Consider the following 26,235-nt stretch of genomic DNA (forward strand, 5'->3'; position numbering starts at 1 on the left):
TATTATTATTATTATTATTATGTATAGCAGTATTAACATGAATACTGAGCTGTGATCACAGAACTTGTCGTCCGCGTGCATCGCCTCACAGCTCATCACGTGGGGCTCGCGCTGTGTAGCTTTACAGAATGTCCCGGAAGAGGCTCCACTAGTGTAGCGCGGGCGCGAGGTGCAGGTGAGGCAGTCCACGTCCTTACCTGTAAACAAAGGAGAAAAAAAACGAAAAAATGGGAGCGACAGCATGGACACAGTTTCAAGGAAACCCGCTTCTAGGTCGACCTCAGAGCTGGTAATGTAATGTTGTATATTGTGCCTGTATTTCCCCCCTCTCCATTTCTGAGTCGGGTACTTTTTCTGTAAGTTTTCAAGTTTATTGATTGATGGGTCGTCACGTGCTGCTGTCCGAAGCGTATCTTTTAAAATTATCTTCCATCATAAAACACACAATTAAATCATTTAGTTTTTATGATGCAGCTCTATAAGATATATTATCTCTCAACTTAAGTCAGCTCCTGCTTCAGGGTGCAATTTGCAATCTGGCTGCTTGCATACAGTAACATGTTGGGACTGCATCCTGCTTGGGCACAGCAGAACGCGATCAGTGCCACGCCTGCTCATTTAACAGTTTCCTATGATTGTGAGATCATGAGTATTAAAAAAATGCCAGCACAAAGTCTAGGTACGTGTCCAGGAAATAATCTCTCTGTTTCCTCTCACGTCTTCTTCGCGTCGCTCATTCTCCTTTCTCTTTCTCTTCTTTTATGTCCTTCTGTAAACCTGCCAGGCTGGACAAGAGAATATGATCCATCCACGAGTCTGATAAACACAGCGTTGCTGCCAAACAAAGTGCACAGAGCTTACACGTGTAATAAGGTGGGTCAATCCACTCGAATCCAGTCCACTGGCAGTGAGTGAAATTAGGTCAAATTACCTTTCAGTCCTGCTATTTTCTGTCTGATCATGCTGTCAGCAACAACATTCCCGAGAAGACTTGCTTCTTGCCTAGAATTGCTTAACAGAAGTCAGATGATGATGATGGTGGTGGTGTGTTGTTTTACCTTTGTCACAGATGACACTTCTTTTAGCGTGGCCATTCTTAAACTTGTATTTTAGTGTGAGAATATTTTCTTTTTTAACGCTGCAACACTTACAAAGAGGAAATATGTCTGTGGGCTTGTGGTTTCTGCTGTGCAGTTTTACATGTTTAAGAAGGGGGGGAAAAAGAACATGACCACAGATTATAAAAACAGCAGCCTCCCTGAGAATTAGATCAAAGTATCAAGTCGGCTGTGTGAGCTATTTTTAGTTTTTAGATTTGACAGTTTATTTTGTCTTCAAAGAGTACCTCACTCTTCTTAAATGTTCTGTTTTTAACGGGAGGAGCGGTTCACTTCATAGCCTGCTTGGAGACAAATAATCACTCCTCAGTCTGCTATATATAGCCTGTAGCTGTGTATTCTTGTCAGTTCAATTCAGTTATATTTATATAGCGCCAAATTACAACAACACTCAACTCAAGGAACTTAATATTGTATAAGCACTTGATTACAGTGGGAAAGGAATGTCTCCTTTTATACAGGTAGAAACCTTCAACAGAACCAGGCTCAGGGAGGGGCAGCCATCTGCTACGACCGGTTGGCGGTGAGGGCAGGGAGACAGGAAAAAAGACACGCTGAGAAAAAGAGCCAGAGATTAACGATAACTAATGATTAAACACTGACTGGTGTGTAAATACACAGAGAGTGAAACACACAGGGTATTATATACATATATAAGGTTGATAGCTGTATATAATAAAATAAGATAAGATGATTTAAGGTGTAATTGGAAAATTCCTGCGTTAAAGCCGCCAAAATATTACATAAAGTACTAAGGTTTAATAAATGCTAGAAAATAGAAAATAAAGTTAAATTCTACATAAAATGCAAAAAGGGTAAAAATAATAAATATTTCTAAGCTATGTAACAAGTTAAACATTCGAGTATTAAAATAAAAATATACAGTTAGATAATTTAGTTGTACGAGAGCTGTTTTTGTTTTTTTCATTTGCACTGTGCCTTTTTAGTTGAAGCTAGTGTTTTACATCTCCATGGAGGTTTATCTAACACACCAACACAACTTTTGTCTTGTCTTGTCTTGTTGGTCTCAGGTGGAGGGAAAGAGCTGACAACTTTATAGAAGAGAAGCGTAAATACCAGTAAATGGTACTGTGATAGTTACAGGAAATGTCAGCCTCACACTTTTGGTGTCATCTGCATTTTCTTCAGCTTGCTGTTAGGAAAGCGTTAACTTGTAAATTTTCAGAATTCACCTTTCAAACCGTGTATTTGTTTCTTAAGGATGCTGTTGACTTAAGATTAGCATGTTGCTAGGAGTGCCACTAATTCTAGGTTAGTCAGCAATCTTTGCCAACTTTGGGTAAATGTTGACCGAGAATATATTAGCTCATAGCTCCTATTTTAAACCAAATATTTCCCACAATGAGACATGTATTGTTCAGCAGTGTTTACTGTTCCTTTTAACATTCTTTTGTTCTGCACACATCGTAGAGGCTTCATCTGATGGACACTAGGGTCAGATGGTGTTGAACACCTATAGCTGTACTCTTTGTGCTCAGTGTTACATCTGCAGTAATATCGTACAGAAATGTGGTTTCCGTCTTCTTAGAGTTAGGTCCTCCCCTCGCAGGCCCATATTCACGCAACGCTGTGCATGACTTGCAACCAGAGATGTGAGGTTGAAAAAAGATCCACGGGTATATTTCTTTAATTGCTAAGATTCTTCAGAAGTCAAAATCTAGGCCATTATCGTTCTCTTATATTCGATTTATGTTTCATCTTCTCTTGTTGGTCACTTTTCTTTGACCCTTATGACATCACTGAAGCATGTCTGTCCTAAAAAGAAATACTTGTATATAACTTGGTTTTGCCAGGGTGAAGACAAAAGAATTACCAGCAGACCAAACACAGGAAACCGTGCTTGAAATGCCAGATTGTTAATATGAGTTTGTTGTCTACTGCCTTTCCTTTTCCCATACTTTATTTTATTATATTATAAAATATCTTTGGACTTTGAACTGTTAGGCAGACAAAGCAAGATCTTCGGCGTAGGCCCTGCCCACCATGTGTTTTTAACTACCCGTCATCAATTAATAGCAAAAGAATCAACAGATTAGCTGAGTATAACATTACATATTAATTTTCACCCCTTTTGTTTACTGAAAAGTAAGCATATAAAACATATGTGTTTTAGCCACATGTTTCTATTACACTGTGTCCTCTTTCTTACAAGCAAGTAAATTTCCTGAGACTGCATGTGAGAATGACACATCAGCTGTGGGCGGGCTGTTTGGTTGTAAAAAGAAAGATAGAGAGGGCCCCATGGAGGAAGTTAGTAATGACTCAGCCTACCAGGTGACATAAAGCCATCAGTGTTCAAACATCTGGACTATAATTAAGAGCACACGAGGAGGGAAATTCCCACAACAAAGCATGTAGGAGTTTTACATGACTGGACCACCTCTAAACATTACACCAACAAAGGCTGCAAATGGTGGGAAAACGTTTGATCATTTACATGAACCTATCCCGAGGAGGTGCTACTTCCAGGTAGGAAGAGATGATGTCACGATATAACTTCTTCTTTCACAGCTACCCAACCCAGTAACCAAAAGGAGCTGGTCTTCTTGACATCCTCAGCTATGGCGAGCCAAGGTCCTGTCAACCCTTCACATGCTACGTTTGACCTCTTTGTTCAAGCCCAGACCTGTAAGGATGTGAAGCACCATTTCACTCAGCTCTGCAGGCAGCTGGAGATCGATCCGAAGGATTTCGGGAGCTTTTATGCAAAGTTAAAAGAAAGACTGAACTACTGGAAGGCCAAAGCTTTGTGGACCAAGCTTGATAAAAGAGCTTCTCATGAAGATTATCAGCAAGGAAAGGCCTGCACTAAAAACAAGGTACAGACAACTAAAGGTCATTTATTGTCATTTTCAAAAGATAAAAGATTTTGATGTAAGAAGTTGAGATTGTGGTTCTACTACTTGCATGATAGAGATTCCTCTTTAATCGCAGCTACATTAAAAGAGTTAAATCACGTCTCGTAGCTTTTCCAGAGATTTGGATTGTGTCACAGAATCTTCATTAGTAGAGGAAGTTTATCCATTTATGTTGTGGGTCATTATAGTTTGCAACATGTGGATCATTAATCGATTAGGTTAGGCCATGAGTACTGCTGTCCACGAAGACTTTCTGGCATTTTATGACATTTATCTTTCTCAACTTTGTACTTTAATCTTCATTGAATACTTTTTTGATGCATTTATTTTAGTCAGAACATAAATGTATCAACCTGTGATAATAATTAGAGGTGGGAATCACCATACACCCCACGATACGATATTATTGCAATTTTTAAAAATATTTTGCGATATTCAGATTCTGTACATAAAGGTAAACTTTATCAATATTCATTTTATCTAATATCAAAGTCTCGCACTCAGTCTTTCTCTCATTTCAGTTTTATTGTTGACAAACTGAACGGTTTGTATTACAGTCTAGTCCAACTTAACTGAACGCAACCATCTGGTACAATTATAGCTATTCTGAACTATGCAGTTTATGAAAACTATGCAGCCCCTTCAGCAACTGAAGAATTTGAAAGTAAATTAAAACAAAATATAATTTTACATTAAATAAAAAAGTTTTAAACTTAATTAAAATAAAACATGTCTTAAATTAAAATAAGTAAACTGTCATGTTTATTGCTGCCAAAAACAAGTTAAACACATTTGGACAGTGAAGGAATGTCAGGATTCTTGCTCAGAAAAAGGATCAACATGCTCTGAAGTCAGAGCATATTTTGTAACAAAATATCGATTTCTGCTGTCCCTGTATCGATACATTATTAGCAAACAAAATATCACCATACTACACTATCGATTTTTTTCCCCACCCCTATTAATAATGGTGTTTCCTTACTTTTATAGAAACCATTCTATGCCTAAAACTATAACAAAAAAAGTTATTAAAAAGATCACACAGATTATCTATAAGTGCTTTTTTTTCTAACCTTTGCTGCACTTGCAGATCGATAACCGCAGCCATCAAAGCCAACAATTTATTTTCAATTCAGATGTCATGTTTGATTGGCTGTGACTCTGTGGGTTTTTTGCATCTCTTCCCTTTAATTTCTTGTTAAATGTTTGCCCTTTATGTATAATTCATGACACTCTCACATTCATCAAATGGCTTTATACTAATTGTCCTTCAAGAGCAGCTTAAAATCGTTCTCGTTTGTCCTCACCTTTTGCTTTAAAAATGTTTTATTATCGCGTCCATGCTGAGGGTTTGCTGATTTCCTCTCTCCTAGTGCCTCGTGCTGGGTGCTGGTCCATGTGGCCTGAGAGTGGCCATTGACCTGTCCCTGCTGGGGGCTCAGGTGGTGTTGCTGGAGAAGCGGGAGACATTCTCCAGAAACAATGTTCTCCATCTGTGGCCCTACACCATCTATGACCTCCGCGAGCTCGGAGCCAAAAAGTTCTATGGCAAATTCTGCTCTGGCTCTCTGGATCACATCAGTGAGTGCCTCAGTCAGTTATTAGAGTGAGAGGCTATATATAAAACCGTTTTGAGCCAGTCTGAAAGGAATTAAATAAACTCACTGCATTATCATTGTTTATGGGGCTCCCATACTTTTAGTATTACATGATACAATCTCAAATTTCAACCGTGTTGTTGTTTTTTCACTTAATCGTTGCTAATCAAACAAAATGGGCTCTCAGATTCACAATTTCTGTATTTTTCTGTCATATTTTATGGCTTTATTACCTTTAAGTTCTCTTAGGTCAACACAAGCAAATTTCAGACATCACATTATTGAATTTTCTTAACAGAAGAGTTTTTAAAGAGAGAATTGCAATATTAGCAACCATTTTTTAATCTGTGCACGATTAATAGTAATTGTAGCATTTGGGTTATGCTACACACACATTTCTCATGACACCCACATATATTTTTAGGCATCCGTCAGCTGCAGTTGATTCTATTGAAGGTGGCACTCCTCCTCGGGGTAGAGGTGCACACTGGAGTGGAGTTCCAGGGTTTGATTGAGCCCTCGGGAGAAAATGGTATGTGCGTTTAACAACCATCCTCATCATCCTGCCTACTAAGTTTGCTTGCTTTATCCACTGTTGTTGTTGTTTCTCAAAACTGGAAATATTCATAGACCACCAATATGTAAAGCAGTAAACTCGTGATGAAATCCGCTGAGGTGCAGAACATAAAAGTTTGATGTGTTTCTGACAGGTTGGATGGCCAAACTGCAGCCCCGGTCTCATCCTGCCGCAGCCTTCCAGTTTGATGTCTTCATCTCTGCTGGGGGAGGCAGGTTTGTCCCTGATGGTGAGACAAATACTTATGCATGCTTGAATACTTTCATTCCCCACTGATGCAACAAGGGCTACTAAGCAATTTCACAAGGCCTAGTTGATACACATAGTTATTACGCACAATCCAAATTTACCCCAGCAGTCTTTTTCAAAATGTAGCATTTCATCAGCTAAGTTTCCTGTTTTTCTTCTTACCCAAACTCTCAGGGTTCAAGCACAAAGAGCTGCGAGGAAAACTGGCGATCGGCATCACCGCCAATTTCATCAACAGACACACAGCTGCTGAGACCCAAGTAGAGGAGATCAGTGGTGTAGCTCGCATCTATAACCAGAAGTTTTTCCAAGAGCTACTCAATGAGACTGGTAGGCATCCCTGTGACATCTGCAGTGAAAAAAAGAGGAGGACATCTTAATTTGCAGTGAAGCAGCTGTCTGCTCTTATTTATAGTATAATGTTTAAAAATTAAAGCAAGAAAAGAGAAAATAGTTGGCTTCGGACGAACTTGTCTTACTCTGCAGCGTTCACTAAGCCAGAACCTGAATTGGGAAGCTGAGTCACTGAACCGAAATATTTTTAATAACAACATGAGTGCTTTTATTTTCATTTAATTTTTCCTTTGTCGCGCCTTGCTGAATGCAAGCCTCAAGGCATGAAATAAATGTTCACACTGCCGCTTCGGGTTCAGCGAGATGTGTGAAACAAACAGCAGTGCTAATTTCCTGTCAGATTGTTAACTATTGGTTAACCTGCCTCAATCCTCTGAGATAATTTATATCTACTGCACTTATCATCAGTGAAACGCTTTAGAGGAACTGAACTGTGTTTGCTGTGCTCACACCCCCTTTGAATGACTGTCTAATCAATCCACACTGACTTTCCCTGTGTAGGCCAATAAGCTCTTACATTTTCAAACTGGTTAAACCAAAAGTGAATAGGAAACATTCTATTGAGAGAAATATGGCACTGAGAGAAACTGCAGAAACGCTTTTGCTTTCAGCTTACCTCATTCAACCTCTCCTCCATACTTTCTCTCTCTCCATTCTCCATTCCAGGTATTGATTTGGAGAATATTGTCTACTACAAAGACGACACCCACTACTTTGTCATGACTGCCAAAAAGAAGAGCTTGTTAAAGAAAGGGGTCATTAAACAGGTGAGAATGACACATCTATTACTGAGGAAAAGTGTGATTCTTATTGGCACGAGCTGTATCTCTGGCCAGTAAAGAAAAAGAAACAAACCACGTAGATGAAACAGCCCTGCTGCTGCTTCAATGCAGCGACACTAAAAACTGTCAGTCATCTCTTCTTCCTCTGCTGCCTGGCCCCTCAGCTGATGCGGCAAACCAAGTGTAAGACATGTCATCTGTGTAAGAGAAGCACCAGAAGTCGTCCGATACACTTCTCCCTCTATATCTGCAGGATCATAATGATGCAGATCAGCTGCTGGCCCCTGCAAATGTGGATTACGAGGCTTTGTGCAGCTATGCTTATGATGCTGCCGACTTCTCCACTGGCGGCCGACTGCCTGACCTCCAGTTTGCTCAGAATCACGTCGGCCAGCGGGATGTGGCGATGTTCGACTTCACCTGCATGCACCGTGCTGAGAATGCTTCGCTGGTCAAGGAGAGGAGAGGGAAGAAGTTGTTAATTGGTCTTGTTGGAGACTGCCTAGTGGAGGTAGGGAGCAGCAATTTGAGGTCTTTTCCCTTAATTCATATCCTTAACAATGCTAGATAACTGCGGGACAGAATATTGTATTGAATTATATTATGCTGCTTCCTAATGCCATACAGTTAATGAAACACTGGAACTAAAATCAATAAAAGTAACTTCTAGTTAACTTGCAGAAAATTGCAAGGCAATTGCAGACATCAAAGAATCAAAGAACCAAATTGGTGAATTAACACATTAATAAAGGCATCCTATGAAGCTCATTTTCACAACAGTTATTTGAATTTTGGGATTTTACAAGAGAGGTTTTGCGTCATTTAAAACAAGTAGTTTTAGCTCCTCTTCCTTTAAGGCCGCCCTTTGTTTGAGCCAACTTTTTAATTGGCTGCCCTTCACAAAATTTTAAACAGCAGATATTTGGGATTGTGGCCAGAGATGTCCTCATATTAGTGATATCCAGTCTCACTGACATCATCAGGGTCTGATTTAGAAACAGACTACTTTATCAATCCTTGAGGAAATTAGGGTTTTTTTGGGGGGTTTTTTTATACCTAGCGTGGGGAAACAAATGCATGAAACTATGTGTTTAGATGAGCATGAAGCAATTATTTTTACACTCATAATCTTAACAACAGTGTTGACCATATAGCGATTTTAATGGTGCGTGTGTGCGCTGACTCTGACACTAAAAATTAGCACAGTCATTTTTAGTGTTTTAGCAAGCTGATGTTTTTGCAGGAAGCACAGTCTAACGTGTCTTCTCACTCTGCGTCTGCCTGACTAGATAAGCCTCTGCATGAAGTTTTCTCAAAATAAGGTCGACAGGATGTTTCATTTTACACCACACAGGCTTTTACGGTTAACATATTTCTGTGGTTGATGACACAGCACACTCCACTTACTATTAATTAATTGATAAAGTGACATTTTCTGTTACAAAGTGACATTAAGTGCGTGCTCTCTGCAGCCTTTCTGGCCTCTGGGCACAGGCATCGCTCGTGGGTTCTTTGCTGCTTTCGATGCAGCATGGATGGTCAGGAGCTGGGGTAATGGGGTCCCACATCTCAAAGTCCTGGCTGAGCGGTAAGTACGTTTTATACAGCTAATAATCTGCACATGGTTTTATTTCATGATCTCATATTTTGAGATTAGATTTCCTAATGTAGTTGCTGCCAGCTTGTTTACTTCTTACACTGAATGTTTATTAAAAGAAAGCTTTACTTTTTGTTTCCTTACAGCAAAGACTACAGTTCTAATTAGGGATGCACCGATACCGATACTGGTATCGGGTATCGGGGCCGATACTGTAAAATGTGTGTGTACTCCTACTCGTAAAAGTTAACCGATACCATGAACCGATACCAACTTATTTCATTAATCAGAGGGTGGCTTGTCATTTCTGTTGTAGTTTTTTAGATTGGCCACTAGGGGGCCAATTATTATTTTATTTATTATTTATTTAATAATAATTATTTTGTTTGTTTGTTTACAATATGGACACTCTGCAATAATTTAAAAGTTTATTTTATTTGCAAACCTAATTTGTATTTATTTTATTCCAAACAGAAGTGTTTATTTATTATTCTGAAAGCTCGAGACAGTGCCAATAGTTCAGTGATATTTTGTAAAATTACAATGTGGAGACTCTGCAATAATTTAACAGAAGTGCTTATTTTTCACTTGAAATTTTTTTGTGGTCATTTTTATTACGATTTTATTTTTTATCGACAGGGAATATGATAAAACCTGTCTTCCAATTAACTGTATTTGTGTGTGTATTTGTGTGTGTGTGTGTGTGTGTGTGTGTGTGTGTGTGTGTGTGTGTGGTAGAAGTATCGTTTTTTGTACTCTGTATCGGCAAGTACTCAGATCCAAGTATCGGTATTGTATCGGTTTGAAAAAATTGGTATCGTTGCATCCCTAGTTCTAATATTAACATAACTTTTTGTCACAGGGAAATTACGTTAAACTTTTAAAGGAATACATCACATTGACTGAAAACTACTGAATAAAGTAGAGAAATGTCGCACTAGATTTTGTCAGCCTGCCTGTGGGTCTCATCATCAGCAACACTACCCATCCTGATATAATCAGCGTGATGGATAGTTGTTCTGATTGCATAGGCATTATTATTATTTCAGCAGGAGTCCTTGATGTGACCAGAATAAAACAATTAGGCTTTTAGTGATAAATGTTCGTGTGGATTTTAAAACTTGAATTACATAATAAAGGAACTTTTAGCTTATTTCCTCATAAAATACCATCCTTTGGCAACAAAGTGTTAAAAAAATAAGGGTGTGTACCTGCAGATCAGCTAAAAACGGACAATGTCAGAGGCAGTTAACTAGTAATTATCCCTTACTTGCAATATACTACAATTGTTGACTGTTTTTGGTTTTACTTGTCTTTACAAACATGCAGTGAAAGCGTCTACCAGCTCCTGTCCCAAACAACACCAGAGAACACCAGTAAAAAGTATGCTGCTTACAGCATCGACCCCAGAACACGGTACCTAAGAGTTAACTTGTCCGCCATCCAGACCCATCAGGTTAGTGGTGTTATCTTTTATTTAGTCAACAGAGATTGAAATAAAGCCTTTAAGAAATAAAGATTTCTTAAAGCCTTCATCCTAAAGTTCATTTAGGGAGGCAGAAAACAGTCTAGTACCTTCTTCAAGTGCTCTTCAAAGCAAAGCTGTGTTAAGAAATGAAACATGAAAATAGATGAGAGCAGTTTATCAGACCTCGGCTTCTAGTCAATGCATCTGCTGTGTTAAACAAATAGATCTATGTGAACTAAACAGGTTAAACGTTGATTTATTGACTCCATCTTCTTTGTATGTACCGGTCACTCAACTTAGGTGCAGCACCTGTACGACGTTGAAAAAACTCATCCGTCGTTCAAGAAACAAAAGGAGAGTTCACTTCACATGCGTCAAGGTCAGCGACTCCTTTGACGGTTATTCTGGTTATTCTGGTTATTCTTTCCTGGTCTTGCTAAATGAACCGGGAAACACGATTGCGATTAGCATTGGCATGAAATATGCAACTGCAAAAGCTGTTCGAGGTTTCTCTGATTTATTGTCTGGTTTATTGCTGTCCCAGATTCAGCTGGCGGTTCTGAGGAGCTGTTGAAATGGTGTCAGAAACACACTGCTGGGTATAAAAATGTGAATGTAAAAGACTTTACACGGTCCTGGAGGTCCGGCTTGGCTCTGTGCGCTCTGATCCACCACTTCAGACCTGACCTAATGTGAGTTCCTGCTTAGTTTTTGTTCGGCAGTACAAGAGTGCTTTGATTTTTCTAATCATTCAATCATTATCTAATCAATGTAACCAACCGTCTTTGCTGTTTTCTCATTCCTTCCAAGTGATATGTCCTCCCTGGATGAGTCTAACTGTGTTCACAACAACCAGCTGGCTTTCAGTATCCTGGAGAAGGAGCTGGGCATCCCCCCTGTCATGTCTCCCAACAGCCTGGCTAACACTGATCACATAGACAAGTTGACCATGGTTCTCTACCTCACCCAGATCCAAAGCGGTTTCACTTTACCAAAAAAAGGTGAAAGTTTTAGAACAGAATAAAGAAAAAAGCCATAAACAAAATGCAAATATTACCAAAAGTCAAATTTAATCAGTGCATTTGCAAAATCCCACAGTCCATCGAACGTCTCTTTAAATATAAGCTTATATTTTATAAACATATTTATATATATATGCAGTATATATTAGTAGCTATTAGTGACAGCAATATCAGTCTTGCATAACTCTGTTGCCTAGACACAGCAGCATTAGAATCACCTTAAAAGGTTCAGGTGTCCTCCCACTGAAAAATGTTCAAGAAACGTTCAAATCAGTGCTACCCCTTTAAGAAGCATATTACCCAGAATTCATTTGGCTTAAGTGGCTAGTGCTGTGCTCAGAGCCAGCCTCTACTGGTTGTGCTGCTCTCCTGCACTTGAGCCAGCCCAGCAGCAGACAGATCAGTCATCGTGTAGAGCTGACTTCTCGGGGGTCTGATGTGAGCAGCGCCTCTAGAAGGGGTTCTGCTTTTCCTGCGCTGAAGGAAGGGTTTCCCCTGGCTTTTTGTAGAGGTATACGTACAGTTTCTTTTTTTCAGTGTGTGGACTTATTCAGTGTAGATGTGAGCTCAGCCTTTGGAGGTACTGAATGAGCTGAGGTGGGTGTGATATACTCTGTGATGCTGTGCTTGTGCTCCGCTGACTGATGTGCAGGCAGCAGGGAGCTGTCAGTCTTGGGTAACCTTATCTGAATGATGAAAGAGTGGGAGTGATAGTCAGAACTGCAGCTGAAGAGTTTTTTTGATGTAGATTGACAAGTTAAATCCAACTGCTGCTTGATGTGACGCCACTGAAAATTCAACTAAGACTGATTTGTCATATTTCTGATAGAGGTTTAAACATAAATTATACTATCTTGACAATTTTTAAAACAGTGCCCTAAGAATATACTGGGCAGCTGTATTGAAGAGCTGCAAGTAGGCCAACACTCACATTCAGATGTCTTTATATTAGCACTCTAGTCTAATTTAAGATGATTTTACTGTCTGTCCCTCTTTGACATTTTTCATTCTTGCATTTTCTGTTGGCAACAGAGCCCACAGGCTTCCAGCCATCGTCCAAGTCTCTGTCTCTCTCCCGGACACAGTCAGCTGTCTTTTTCCTGAGCAAGCTGAAGCACAACTCTCTGCAAAGACGTAAGGTACGCCCACTGTGCAATGAGTTCACTGTTTACACAGCACGGAGGAATCTTTGATAAAGACATTTTCAAACACACTAGCTTGTTGGCTGGAGTTCACTCCGGGGCCTTCGGTCTGTGTTCTGGAGCTGTTGGTGACTCACACGTCTGCTTTGTCTGGGATTCCTGTTTGTGATGACAAGATGTTAGATGTTAATTCAGAGGAAGCGGCTTTTGCTGTTCTACTCCTTGATACTGTTTAATCATGTTTGTTTTGTAACTGTTCTCGATATCCTCAACAAAATCAGGTCATCTGGTAGTTTATTTTATTTTCTCTGCAGGAAAAGCTGGCAGCTAACAAACAAGCCACTGGAACAGCGACAAGAATGGGAGATGAGGACAGTGTGAGTGTGATTCAACAACTCGATCTGGACTATGGAAGCTTTCTGCATGATACTGATCTTTAAAAATCATCGTGCTCTGTTGTTAAATCTCAATCTGCCGTCTGACCTTTTTCCTCAGACATTAGCATCTCCCGTCTCCTCTGAGCTCGATCCTGTCGCCGAGGCGGCTCCTGAGCCGGATACTCCTGCGCTGATGACAAACAGTGAGGAGTGTTACTTCTGTGGTGAAAGGGTTTATCTGCTGGAGCGAATCAGCGCTGAGGGAAAGTTCTTCCATCGGACCTGCTTCACCTGCGCTCGATGCAACATCACACTTAGGCTAGGAGGATACACCTTTGACCAAGATACAGGTGAGTCGTAGTTGCTGAATTTATACATATCTATATTTTGACTATACTCAAGTTTTCAACTATATTTATATCTGTCGGTGTATATAGCATCTTAGCTAAAACCACAGATTAACGTCTTATTCTTCACTCTAGAGTAACGCTACAGCATCATTATAAAGTGTTGTTTTTTTTTCCTCAAAGCTGTTATAGAGTCAAATATTAGATATCCGACCCACGCTGACTGAAGCTTCGAGTATTTGCTGGTGATTACTGTCAAAGAGGCAGCTTTAGTCCATATCTGGTCTAACTCCTTCGCTTTTATTGTCTTTTTGCCTATCTAGCACTCCTCCGTGAAACTGCTTGATGCTGTATTATTGTGTATAAAGTGCTTATATCTATGTTTTCAACAGCTCTTGCATCAGTACTGTGATTGTTCTCTCAAAGCCAAGATCAGATTTTGCTGCTATAAGTGAATCACCGCTTAATTATTTATGTGTATAATTAATCATTTGCGCTGAGACCCTTTTCAAAGGGGTCTGTACTCAGACTAAAAGGAGATGAATAATTTAAGAAAACAGCAGGGGTTTCCCTCTTTAGCCTTCACTTGTCTCTAAATTTCAACTTTTCTTGTTTTGTTTTTTTAACATTTTTTTTGTCTCTGATTTCTCCACAGGGAAATTTTACTGCGAGCTACACTCTGAAGAGCTGGCAAATGGGCCTGCAACATCTTGTGAGGTGGGTCACTGAAGAGAACTGATGTAAACCATGCTGTTGCTTGCTGCTGACGACTCCAGACACCATGTTGAGTCCTCTTATTCATTATGCTCTTGTTACACAATCTTCAGTTGCATCATCTTTCTGGCTGACGGGTTCAGTGTCAGCAGGACTCGCTTGATTGCGGAGCTACATCTAATGAGAATATTTGTTTCCAAACATACAGTTAGAGCCCAGTAATCATGATAACAACAAAACAAGTTTACAATACATAAAATCATCAGGAACACAGATTTGTATGACAGGCGGAAGGTAATCATAATGAGTATGCCAATTTATAGAGGTGCATTTTGAGACAGGATTTGAAAGCAGAGGGAGAGTTTATGTTATGGATCTCTGGTGGGAGGGAAGCCACAGGTTGGCCAGAGCAGCTGAAGGCTCTAGATCCCATGGTAGTCACGTGGATGGATGCCACAGTGAGATGGATAGAAGAAAAAGACTTGAGAGTGAATGGTAATGGACTGGTTCTTATATAGCGCTTTTCTACTCTCCTGGAGTACTCAAAGCACTCTATACAACACGCCGCATTCACGCCATACACACCCATTCACTATTATCCATATGGTGAGTGCTTTCTAACTATCATTCATAAGCATTCATACTCCGATGGATGCATCAGAGAGCAAGTCGGGGTTAGTATCTTGCCCAAGGATATCTGGCATGCAAACTGGGGGAACCAGGGATTGAACCAGCAACCTTCCGATCAGCAGCTAACCTGCTCTACCTCCTGAGCTACAGCCACTCCAAAGCTTACAGCACCTGGTATTCCCAGGCGGGCTCCCATCCGAGAAATCAGAGATAAAAAAAAATGCTTAGCTTCCGAGATCAGACGAGATCGGGCATGCTCAGGGTGGTAGGGCCGTAAGAGTGCGAATGGGTTTGTTGATGTGCAGAGGCTCAGAGAGGGACTGTGAAGAAAGGTTAAGGATTGCATTAAAACTGAGGAACAGAATATTGAAATTAGTGCAGTATTTAACTTGAGCGCTGCTGAAGGACAGGTGTGATGTGACTAACGGACTGAATGCTGGTGATGATGCAAGCAGCAGAGTTACGGATCAGTTCAAGGATGATAAGAACAATATATTCTAAGCAATAAGAGGAAGACCAAAGAGACAGGACTCGGAGTAATCAGTGAGAGATATAGCCAAGGTGTGAATTAGGACAGGAATACCGTTCGGTGTGAAAGATGGATGGAGGCGATCAATGTCATGTAGATGGAAGTATGAGGATGGAGTGACGCTACTGATGTGAGCTTGGAAGGAAAGTGTGCTGTCAAGGATGACACACAGACTCTTAATCTGGGAATGGGAGAGAGTGAAACTGAGGAGGCGTCAATGTGAAGGGAAAAACTGTTAGATTTTAAAAAGGTGGTTTTGGTGCCAATGAGGAGAACATCAGTTTCATCACCGTTCAGTTTGAGAAAGTTGGGGGAGAACTGGATTTTCCTAGAAGCTAAACAGAGGGATGTGTGTGGGACAGCAAAGGAGTATTTGGTGGATAGAGCTGGTGTCATCAACATAACCTGGAAATTGATATTGAATTTATGGAAGATATGGCCAAGATGAGGGAGATAAATAGACGAGGCCCGAGGACAAATCCCTGAGGTACACCAGAAGTAATTAGAAATGGGTGGGATTTGAACTGAGGCCAGAGAGAGAGAGGATTGAGACCAGTTTAAAGAGGTGTCAGTGATTCCAATAGAGACTAGGATTATAAATACTCTAGACTAAAAGTTATTGACATTGTTGGGGTCTGCAGCAGGCTTCTCTAGTATAGATGTTACTGCCGCTGGTTTAAGAGAAAAGTGTACAATAACAGAGGTAAGGGGGGAACGCATGGTGACAGTCGTTATGGTGAGCAGGGTTTAATCAAGACTGCAGGAAGATGATTTCATTTACTGGTAGATGGCTTTGATTTTTCAACAACAGAGGTACGTTTCAAACAAGTGAACAGGAGGGAGGGGCTGAGGGAACTTGTAGATACAAATTTTAAGAAGGGTTACTTGTTAGTTGCTGGTGAATCTTATTTAGGCATTAACTGAGTTTTTTTTCTATAACATATTTCATTTTTAGCTATGTGATGAAGATAAGCTTAGTGCAGACGCAGTTTTAATTCAAGGTTATTTGCATCCAAATTGGACAAAGCGTTTAAGAATTACACCCTATATGTAGCCTTGTGTTTTAGATTTAATTTAGTGTTTTTTCCAAGAGGCCAAACCTAATTGTATCATTCACTCAGAAGCTGTTTTGTGGACAGTTATAAGATATTCCAAGTGTAGTATTTGGATTTTGAGGCAACGGCTGTAAACCCACAACATGAGTTCAAAGGTACTCTCCATGCAAAAGAAGCGGCCTATCCTTAATTTGCTAATCAAAACAAAGCATCAAAGAGATAGCGGGAATGTTAGGAGTGGACAAATGAACTTGTACTTTCAACAACATAAAAAGCTAAAAAATCTAGTCCATTGACCGTAGGGCTGTATGATTTTAGGATCATGGGGATTTAGTCATGAGAGAAAAAGCAGTGTTCATCACAAGCTGCAAAGTGGTGATAAAATCACCTGAAAAGCCAGACCAGCTCCTGATTAGCATTGTTTGGACAGCTGAAGGGCAGGTTAACCTGTGCCAGTGTGATGGGAAGAAAAAAAGTATGGAGACATCATAAATTGCTCATAATCCAAAGTAAAACTGTGTAGGCAGTGTGATCCATGCATGCATGGCTTCTAAAAGCTCTGAGTCACTAGCATTTATTAATGATAAATGACAGAGTGACAGATGACAGAAGCAGCAGGATGAAATCTGAAGCGTACAGTACAATACTGCCTGCTCACATTCAGCCAGATGCAGAAAAGTGGAATGAAGTTAAAGAAGTGGATTATTCTATAATAGCCAATGGAAATGCCTAATCTCAACCAAACTGCACATACATTTCTTTCATTTCATTTTCCTGTCTCGCAAGATACAACTAGGGGCCATGCACACATATGAACTAAAGAAAGTCCTGATATTTCATGTGACATCACATTAAATATATACATTTATATATAGCTTGATATAAAAATGGCTGCAATCAGTCAACAGTTGATGCAATATTTTTGTTAATCCTTTTAAATACCGTAAATCCTGGACTACAGAGCGCACCTGATTAAAAGCCGCGTGCTCTAATTGTAGAAAGAAAACCAATTTTGTTTTTCTTTCTATGCGTTTCACCTGTAATATGAGATATTTACACAGAAATACTACACGTGAGGATTTTTAACGTTTGATTTAATCCGTAAGGTAACATAAACATGGTAACATAAACGTTATGGTAAAATACAAAAATACATACTGCAAATGCTTTTTTTCCTCTAACAGCGCCTGTAACACGGCTACCTTTAAGTATACGTACGTATCAGTAACACACAAATTACGTTGCTTATGGTTTTTTTACAGAACAGTGCACAGAGAACATTACAATGTCTCTTAACAACCGATAAAAATATATACCATATATATACACTATTTATCATTTTGATTGGTCTACTGTTACCAGGCAAAATGTTTTTGGTGGCATGAAAAAAAAAAAGTCAGTGTAAGCCGCAGTGCTCACAGTGTGGGAAAAATGTAGCGGCTTATGACCCGAAAACTACGGTACATCTGAGTTATTGAAACTACAGTTGCATCTTCTTTCATTTCAAATCTATAAAATAATTTGTTAATATATAGTTAAATAAACTTAACTAATTTGTATATAGTCTGTGGGCTAATTTAAATTAAACATTTTTTTTCATGCGTTTTATCAATTTAGGAAAGCAAAGGAACTCACAGAGAGACAGAAGAAGGAAACGGAGTTTCCAGTGATGAATATACTCCATCGCCGTCAGATGAGGAGTATGGAAACACCCTGGACTGTGGTCCTCCTACTCACACACAATCACAAACATCTGAAGAAAAGGACCACCGCGTATATGAGTCAAAAGAAGACTCCCTAGAACCACCAAAAACTTCCACAGACCATCCACCTAAATCTGAGGTAGCAGCAGCCATTAAGGAGGCGGAGGAGACAAAAAAAATGACTCCATGTCCAGTTCCAAAGCCCCGTCGCTCTCGGCAGACTACTCCCAGCCATCAGCCCTCTCCCCCAGTAGCAAAGCCTCGCACAGTCCACCTCATTAGTCTCACCGTCCCAGAAGAACCTTCATCTCCGACTCCCACAGAGGAGGGCTCTAAAGCAAGACCAGACTCCCGTCCTAAACAGTCACTGCGGAAGCTTCAGTTGACCGCTGAGGAAAAAACCCAGCTGGTGAATCTTCACAGCTTCAGCGCAGACTCGGATTCAGAAACCCACGGCGGATCCTCCTCCTGCTCCTCTTCCTCAGCTAATGCAGGGCCTCCTAAAACAGAGGGCCTGGATGGGCAAGAAGAGGAGGGCTACTGGAGTGGGAGCACTGCTGGGCAAATGCGGGAGAAGAGGAATCGACGCTGCTTCAGAAGAAAAGAGATGCCAAGTGGGCAGGCCAGAGTGCGATCAAAGTTTTCTCCGTGGAATCTCTCTTCACCGAGGATCAGCAGAGACACCCGGCTGAGTGTCCACGTTAATCAGCCGGGGAGAGTGGGTAAGCTGGCAACTCATCTCTTTGGTTTTAGCTCAATCTGGAGTCACCCAGGCTTATTGCAACACTTACTCTTACTTTTTCCCACAGAAACGACATTCAGACATGTCCACCAGACCTCAGAAGAGGGCGTCGAAGGAGATGACGACGATGATGATGAGGACGATGATGAACAAGACATTGACTTGTTTGATGACCAAGTAAGGATATCGGTAGAGTTCATTTGTTTCAGTTTCTCAGGGGGAGGATACTTTGCACTAACTGTAATATTATTTTACCTCTAGTTTCAGAGTGTGCCATCAGACCCCGTAGAGGCAGAGAAGCTGGAGTTAAAGAAGATGAAGACGTTGGAGCGGCGAGCCAAGATGAGTGAATTACAGCGATTCCGCAAAGCTCAGGTGAGTGATCGAAAACTCCTTCCTGGTCTGTTTTTCTACAACTTCACTTAGTGGAGCAATGAATATACACATAATTATATAGTTGTATTGGCAATATTGTAACTTATGTCATTTCTAAGATATGTTTTTATCATCTGTAAAGTTACGTGAATCCATGCTTACTAGTCATTTTTACTGCAGCCAGTCATACAGTTTGCATAAAATTGAAATCCAGTAAATGCAAACACATGCAAATCACAACACAGCTAGCAGTTGGCAATCTATAGTGGAGACAAATTCATCAGCCTGTAATCAGCTGTTAATCCCACCTAAAATGTTAAGAGAAACAAATTCTTACAGAAAATTGTTCTTAATATTAAAGAAAGTTTGCAGATGAGTCACCGTGTTGGTTTATGTTTAAAATTCAAAAGCATTCATCTGCTTCAGAGGCATTCATCCAATCAGGTGCGCCTCAGTGTTTGCACAGTTATTAGAGTATGCAGGAGAGAGAGTGTACTTGTCAATCATCTGTCTTCACAGCCCATCGAGCAATGCCACGAAGGTGGGTGAACCCTTGAGTGTAACTCATCCATATCCATTTTACAAGAATTGGCTCAATTGCATGTTTTTTTTTATATATCTGCCCTATATGGAATTCCGATTTGTCACCCAAGCCTATTTCAAGAAATTAAAGCAATTTCATTAAAATATTTGTCAAGATGTACTTCTTGATTTTGTGTTTCACAGTCTATCCAGAGAAGACTGGAGGAGATTGAGGTGACCTACAAAGACCTGGAGGACAAAGGTGTGACTCTGGAGCGGACACTGCGAGGAGAGGCTGGTAAGATCAGATCATCTTTTTTATACATATTTAAAGAATTTGGGATGTATTGTTCTATATCTCCGGACATTTGCAATGGAAAAAAAGCTTATTTTGGAGGTATAAAGTCATTATAAAAGTGTATGCTTCCACATAAATAAAGATTCATAGTTGAGGAAGATGCTACTTAGGTAGTTGAATTGGGGCAACAAACGACGGGGATAGTAAATCGTAGTAAAAAGAAACACATTGGGGAACATTTTTACAAATAATTGGTGAAATGGCAACAAGTCAGTAACACGTTTTGGTATAAAAAGAGCATCTTAGAGAGGCAGGGTTCCTCAAAGGTAAAGATGAGTAGAGGTTCATCAATCTGGAAAAACTTAAATTCTCGTCATCTATAGCGCATAATAATCTCTATGTGCAAGAGAGAGGTTTGAAAATAAGTATTGTATGCCTGTGATCTTTAGGCTCTCAGATGGCAATTGATGAAAAATAGGTATAATTTTGTCATGGAAATCATAGCCTGGGCTCAGAAATTCTCCCTCTGTATTTAAGCTCTTTTAAAATGGACTGAAGGATAAATTTGAAATTGTTTGTGGGAATGATGTGTGTCCTCTGGACTAAAGAGGAGAGACAAACATCCAGTTTGTTAACAGCTTTCACTTTAAAAGCACGCCTCTCTAATGGTATGTTCTCTATGGAATTAGCAGCTTGCACATCCGGAAAGACGGCATCAGTACTGAAAGTTGTTAATGCATGTTGCATGCTTTAGCATGAGAATGTGCTGTTGTGAGCTTTTATGACAGCTTTTACAACAACATAGCTTTGTAGTAGAAGAGTCCAGGTGCTGAACTGGTCTGCCTGCACTCTGGAGCTCTCACCAGCTGAAAACATTTGGCACATGATGACACAAAAATATGAGATAGAAGACCCAGGACTGTTGAACAGCTAGAATCTGTATTTTCAATCTACTTTTTAGCAGTATTTTATACGAACCAAGTGCACAAACTGAGATTACTGAGATTTGCAACACACCATGTACTTCAAACTACGCCGATATTTAACACTAAACAAACCAGCATGTCTGATTATTTGCCCTTGATATAAAAATGAACTGACTGCATCTCTGTTTAGAAAGCTGTGAAACTTTTGTAAACCACACGTATGAGCGCTATTTGGAGATTGCATTCCTTTGCTATTTTGGTCTGTTTAGTAAATCTAGCCCTAAATTTGTAGGTCAGCTGAATTCTTTTTATTACAGCCTCTTGGAGTCCTTATGCAAGTTAGCGTGTGGGCTTGTAGACAAACACTCACATGGGTGCTGTGTCAGATGCTGCAAATAAATCTGGTTCCTCCTCACCACTTTATTGAGAACCCACCCCACCCAAAAAAACACATCTTCCTGTTTTCTTAAAAAAAAATTGCACCATTTTTTCCTTGCAGAACGCAGCGGTTCTCCTGATATGATCGAACAGTGGATCCAGCTCGTTCATGAAAAGAATGCATTGGTTTCCGAGGAGTCTGAACTCATGGTGGCGTAAGTCTGCAGCCTCACTGGTTCATTCTTTATTTCATAGAGTAAAAGTTTGTCTAGTCATACAAGTAATACAACAGAGCATCTGTATACAAGTGACATGGTAGACGGAGCAGATCTCACATCAAAACACTGCGGTGACTGGCTGTCCTCACAATGCTAAAAGCCAGTCTTTTTTTTACAGTCAAATGTCGTTTGTTGTCGGTCCTCATGATAACATACAGCGTTACTACTGACAGGACTCAGCTGATGCTTGTTTCTCTTGCAGGTCTCGACAGCTGGAACTGGAAGACAAGCAGAGCATGTTGGAGCTGGAGCTCAGGAAATACATGGAGATAAATGGTGTGTACTTCGGTGTGCACACAGAAAGACTCGTAACTAAAAGTGTCTTTGATGTAGTTAAAGGGAGGAGCCTAACTTCGAAACAGGCACCAGGCCGAGCAAGGCCCGTACTGCAGCGCATGTTTGTCCTACTAATGAGCACATCAATGCTTTCTTTGTCTTTGCCACGTTTGTTGTTGTCCCATTAACTCAGTTCTGCATATAGCAATGTCCTGCATTTTGTAGGACAGTATACACTACTGGACCATGTTTTTTCTTTTACTAAATTACATATCATATGATTATTTATTGACCATCATTTCTTCTAGCATTAATGCCACTAAACTAGTGACTTACACCCATTCATAATGTTTCCCCTGGGATTTCCAGGCAGTGTATTGTGCAGTGAAACAAATTTTGACCATTTTCTGCAAACAAATAACTGAATATAAGAATATGCAGAATCTTTTGGCAAGAGATAAGACTTCTGGCACCAGAAGCATTCGGCTTCTGTTTTTAGTCTAATCACATTTAGTCATGTTTTGGTTGCATGGAGGTAAACAGTCCATTTAAAGAGCAAAAAAACAGGGATGCACAAGCCAAAATGCAGTCCCATAATCATCATCTATTACCTGATGAGAATTTTTAAATATATTACAATTAATTAACACCGACTGGTGCACTGAGCAGGAAGTTCATATTAGCCTTTATTTCCAGAAAACATCAAACAAAGGTCAGAGAGTCCCCGGTTTGGCCCAAAAAGGCCACAGATTGCCTTTGAAGCACTTTCAACAGTGCAATAATGGGCTCAGCATTTTGAGTCAGACATATCAAGTAGATCATTTCCAGTCTGCTTAAGTTTTAATTAGATTTAGGTGAAATGTATGGAATGTGTTCTTCCACTGAAAGAGGGCAATGAATAGATATTTCGTTGGAAAAGTTTTCTCCTCGTGGTAAGTATGGACAGGAGAGGAATAACTGAAGGGACTATAAAAAAGTACAAACCTTGGCCTTGGCAATTTAACTGTTTGAAAGTTTGAAATGACTCACTAAGGGGCCTTTTGCTTCTGTGGAAAAATAAAAATAAATTCCTGGCAAGTAAAGCTAGAAAGGCTGGGAATGTTTCCGAACCTTTCTACTCAGGTTTTTCCATCATAGTCAGCAGATGTTGGGAAGGGAGGGGTACAGTACCAATTATCCATTTTTCCCCTAATTAGTGAGAGGATGAGAGTTTACTTGCAAGAACCTCTGTTCAGCTTAGACTTGATGTTTGCGTCTGTTATTAATTAGAATTGGGTGTGTGCATATGTTTTCGTTTTTCAGATAAGACACCAGAGCAGCAGGCAGAAGAAGAGCGAATCCTTCAGGAGATGATCGAAGTGGTGGACATGAGGGACTCTCTGGTATCGTTTCTGGACGAGAAGAGGCAGAAGGAAATAAGCGAGGAGCAAGAAGCTTTCTGCATCATGGAGGCCAAACGGCAATCAAAGGGAGGATCTCAGGTTCACTGGGCGTAGGGTGAACCTGCATGTCCCGCGCTGGTGATTATTTCACATCTTCTGTGTGTGAGACTCGCTGCTTTCAGACTTGAAACCTGAAATGTACATTTGGAAAGCCAAAGATGATCGAGCTTCGTTATGGAAAGTAACACACCACAAGCACTCAGTCAGCGGATAGGATTTAGTTCAGGCTTGTGAGCCCGGAGGCTCAGAGAGTGTCAGTTGCAATCCACCCCCTAGAGGGAGACATAAGCCTGGAGATCTGAGTCTTTCAGTTGACATGGCCAGAGACTGTGCAGCTGAAGTCTGCCTGCCATATTGGGGTCATAGCAACATAGCCGCATAGGAAAAATGATCTTTAGTGTATACTGAACTATTGAACATCTATCACACAAATGATGATCAGTAACCAGCCTGGGACTCGGCCTGATTTACTGTCAGATATGTGACTTAAGCACTAAGCCAAGATAGAGCAGTATGAAATCACAGTGGCTGGAAAGCTGCTGTACCTGACTTTGTCTCCTTAGAGATAGTTCTAGGCTGATAATACGGGACAGCTGGTGTTTTTGAAAATAGATGTTCATGTTGATTTTACTTGTTTCATCATGAGGAGTGCTACTGTACACAAACACATGATATCCTAATTCTATCTTTAGTATTTGTATTACATAAATGTGATGGGACTGTAAAGAAAAAAAAGAAAAACTAAGTGACATTTAAACATTACAAATATTCAAACTTTGTTTTTCATTTCTTGTTGTCGATGTTGATGTTTTGTAGCACTTACAGCTGTTCACCGTGTCCTGTCCTGTCCTGCAAGCACATTGGATAGTTAATCTCAGGGGTTGATTGTTCAGTCCTTTCGGGTCAGAGTTAGTTTTCCAGTGATAGCGGCAAATATGGACAGATTTATCTATTTATAAAAACCAATATTTATTATTTGTAGGTATTCCTGTCATTGTGCAGGATAAATGGCCAAAATCTAAACAAAGACCGTTTCTTGTATAAGTGAAAAGAAGCCTTATATAGTCATTGTGCTGCTGCCATTTCGTGCTATCTGGACAGCCATTCACAGCATATCAAATAAAGTACATGCACTTTGTTGTTTTTGTTTATTTATGCATTTAGTCTTATATTAAAGCACTGAGCAGTATAACTAATACTAACTCATAATATATAAGGTGTTGCCATAAAGGCTTGACTGGCCTGTTATTCTAATTCCTGTCCTGTAGGGCAGCGGTCCCCAACCCCCGGGCCACGGACCGGAGTCATTTGGTACCGGGCCGCGAGAGTTGAGACTCGGGTGTGAAATGTATGGTTTTCAGGGTTTTTATCGGTTTTTAGCGTTATTTTGTTTTCGTTTTTTCGTTAACTCGGTTTGAATGGGTCTTTTCACGTGTGTTATGAATAAATCTTCTTTTTTTTCGGTACTGGTACTAGTTTTATTTTGTTGTATTTATCCGCGACACCTTAAAGGCCGGTCCGTGAAAATATTGTCGGGCATAAACCGGTCCGTGGCGCAAAAAAGGTTGGAGACCGCTGCTCTAGGGTGCATACTTGGCCTTAATTAGGATTTAAGTAGTGAAGAAGCTCCTTCCTATTAAGGTCCACAAGTCAGTAAAATAAAATAATAAAATGCAGCTTAAGTCCCAAATCGTCATTTTATTGAAACGAACAAATAAATACAATCACCTAAACTATCAGAAGAACTTGGAAGTGCAGGGAAACCTTAGTCAGTGTGAGCAACAACCAGCTTTCCAGCGTCACATTCATGTCTAACACGTACATTTTAAGGTCTTCTTTCATTAAAAAAGTGTTTATGGGCAACATCAAAGCAGATATAAATGAAGGTTGTTACTGAGTTAATTAACAAGTACGCGTTTGTTTGCTAACAGAATATTTATCAGACCTTGCGATCTCACGGAGGAAGTGCGGAGGAGGAGCACAATGTCAGATGTTCTGAATTGATACATAAAAGTGAATAATTGCAGCACATCATCATCATCACACATCATTACAGGTATACTGCCCACATTTTTTACAGTGAAGGTAATGTTAACAATATGCATTATGTAATACTTTTCACAAAGAAACATCTTTTTTTGGAGTAGTTATGAAGCGAATAATTGCTTTCTGTAAATTTGAGTGCAAATGTCACACACAGGTCGCTAGTTTTCTGCAAGCACTCACTTGTATTTAATCTAAGGTTATGTAAGCACTTAATATATTAAGCAATGATTAAAATAACTTGCAAAACACTTTACTCATGCTTGTTTGGATTAAAATCCTGGTAACATTTGCTGGATCTTTTTAAGATATATCTGCTTATATGACTTTTTCCCACATGGGAGCTGTGTAAATATAGCTCTGAGCACAGATTCCTTGATCCATTTATTGTAATCCCATTGACCATTAATTTAGCTGCAATGGATCTTAAGCGCTTGAGGTGGTGTAAGGTACTTTGTTGCACCTGTAAAGAGAATGGGGAGCTTTGTTGTACATCCCTTTAATGACATAGTCTTGGATAATCTCCGTTGCAGGGATTAAAAGGTTCACACTGAATGATGTAAGGCGACATGAGTCGCTGTTTTATCAGTCTTTGTCAACAACTACTGCATAATGTGTTGGGAATTGAAAAGCTACTGAAAAGTATCACAATTAAAAGTATTTTATGAAATTTATTTCAGAATTTGTTGTTGCAGGATGGCTCTTTTCATTGGATTATGCGATGCACTGAAGATGATTTTCCTATTTTAGGTAGCTGCAGTTTTGTTTTTGTATTAAATCTTGTATCAGACCCCAATATGAGGCCCCGAGCTTT

At 40.0% G+C, this 26,235-nt stretch overlaps 1 protein-coding gene across 2 annotated transcripts; it reads left to right on the top strand.

Annotated features, from left to right (window-relative positions):
- Window positions 1-154: 154 nt before the first annotated feature.
- On the top strand, window positions 155-24,515 carry mical1 (microtubule associated monooxygenase, calponin and LIM domain containing 1). Of its 2 annotated transcripts, XM_087833928.1 has the most exons (25): window positions 155-289; window positions 785-873; window positions 3,651-3,958; window positions 5,371-5,578; window positions 6,020-6,127; window positions 6,306-6,401; window positions 6,596-6,751; window positions 7,442-7,542; window positions 7,811-8,068; window positions 9,030-9,145; window positions 10,484-10,610; window positions 10,923-11,001; window positions 11,167-11,314; window positions 11,433-11,623; window positions 12,677-12,783; window positions 13,101-13,163; window positions 13,282-13,513; window positions 14,166-14,227; window positions 18,056-18,863; window positions 18,951-19,060; window positions 19,145-19,258; window positions 19,985-20,078; window positions 21,504-21,597; window positions 21,863-21,936; window positions 23,239-24,515. In XM_087833928.1, the coding sequence occupies exons 3-25, from the start codon at window positions 3,701-3,703 to the stop codon at window positions 23,430-23,432; spliced, it is 3,798 nt and encodes a 1,265-aa protein (XP_087690054.1). In that variant the 5' UTR covers window positions 155-289; window positions 785-873; window positions 3,651-3,700; the 3' UTR covers window positions 23,433-24,515. The 2 variants fall into 2 exon arrangements, with proteins under 2 accessions (XP_087690054.1, XP_087690052.1); XM_087833926.1 differs by having other exon boundaries at window positions 18,056-19,060.
- The last annotated feature ends 1,720 nt before the right edge of the window (window positions 24,516-26,235 follow it).

Source organism: Neolamprologus brichardi, chromosome 20 (assembly GCF_056152115.1).
Source record: "Neolamprologus brichardi isolate AB-2024 chromosome 20, ASM5615211v1, whole genome shotgun sequence".
NCBI lineage: Eukaryota > Metazoa > Chordata > Actinopteri > Cichliformes > Cichlidae > Neolamprologus > Neolamprologus brichardi.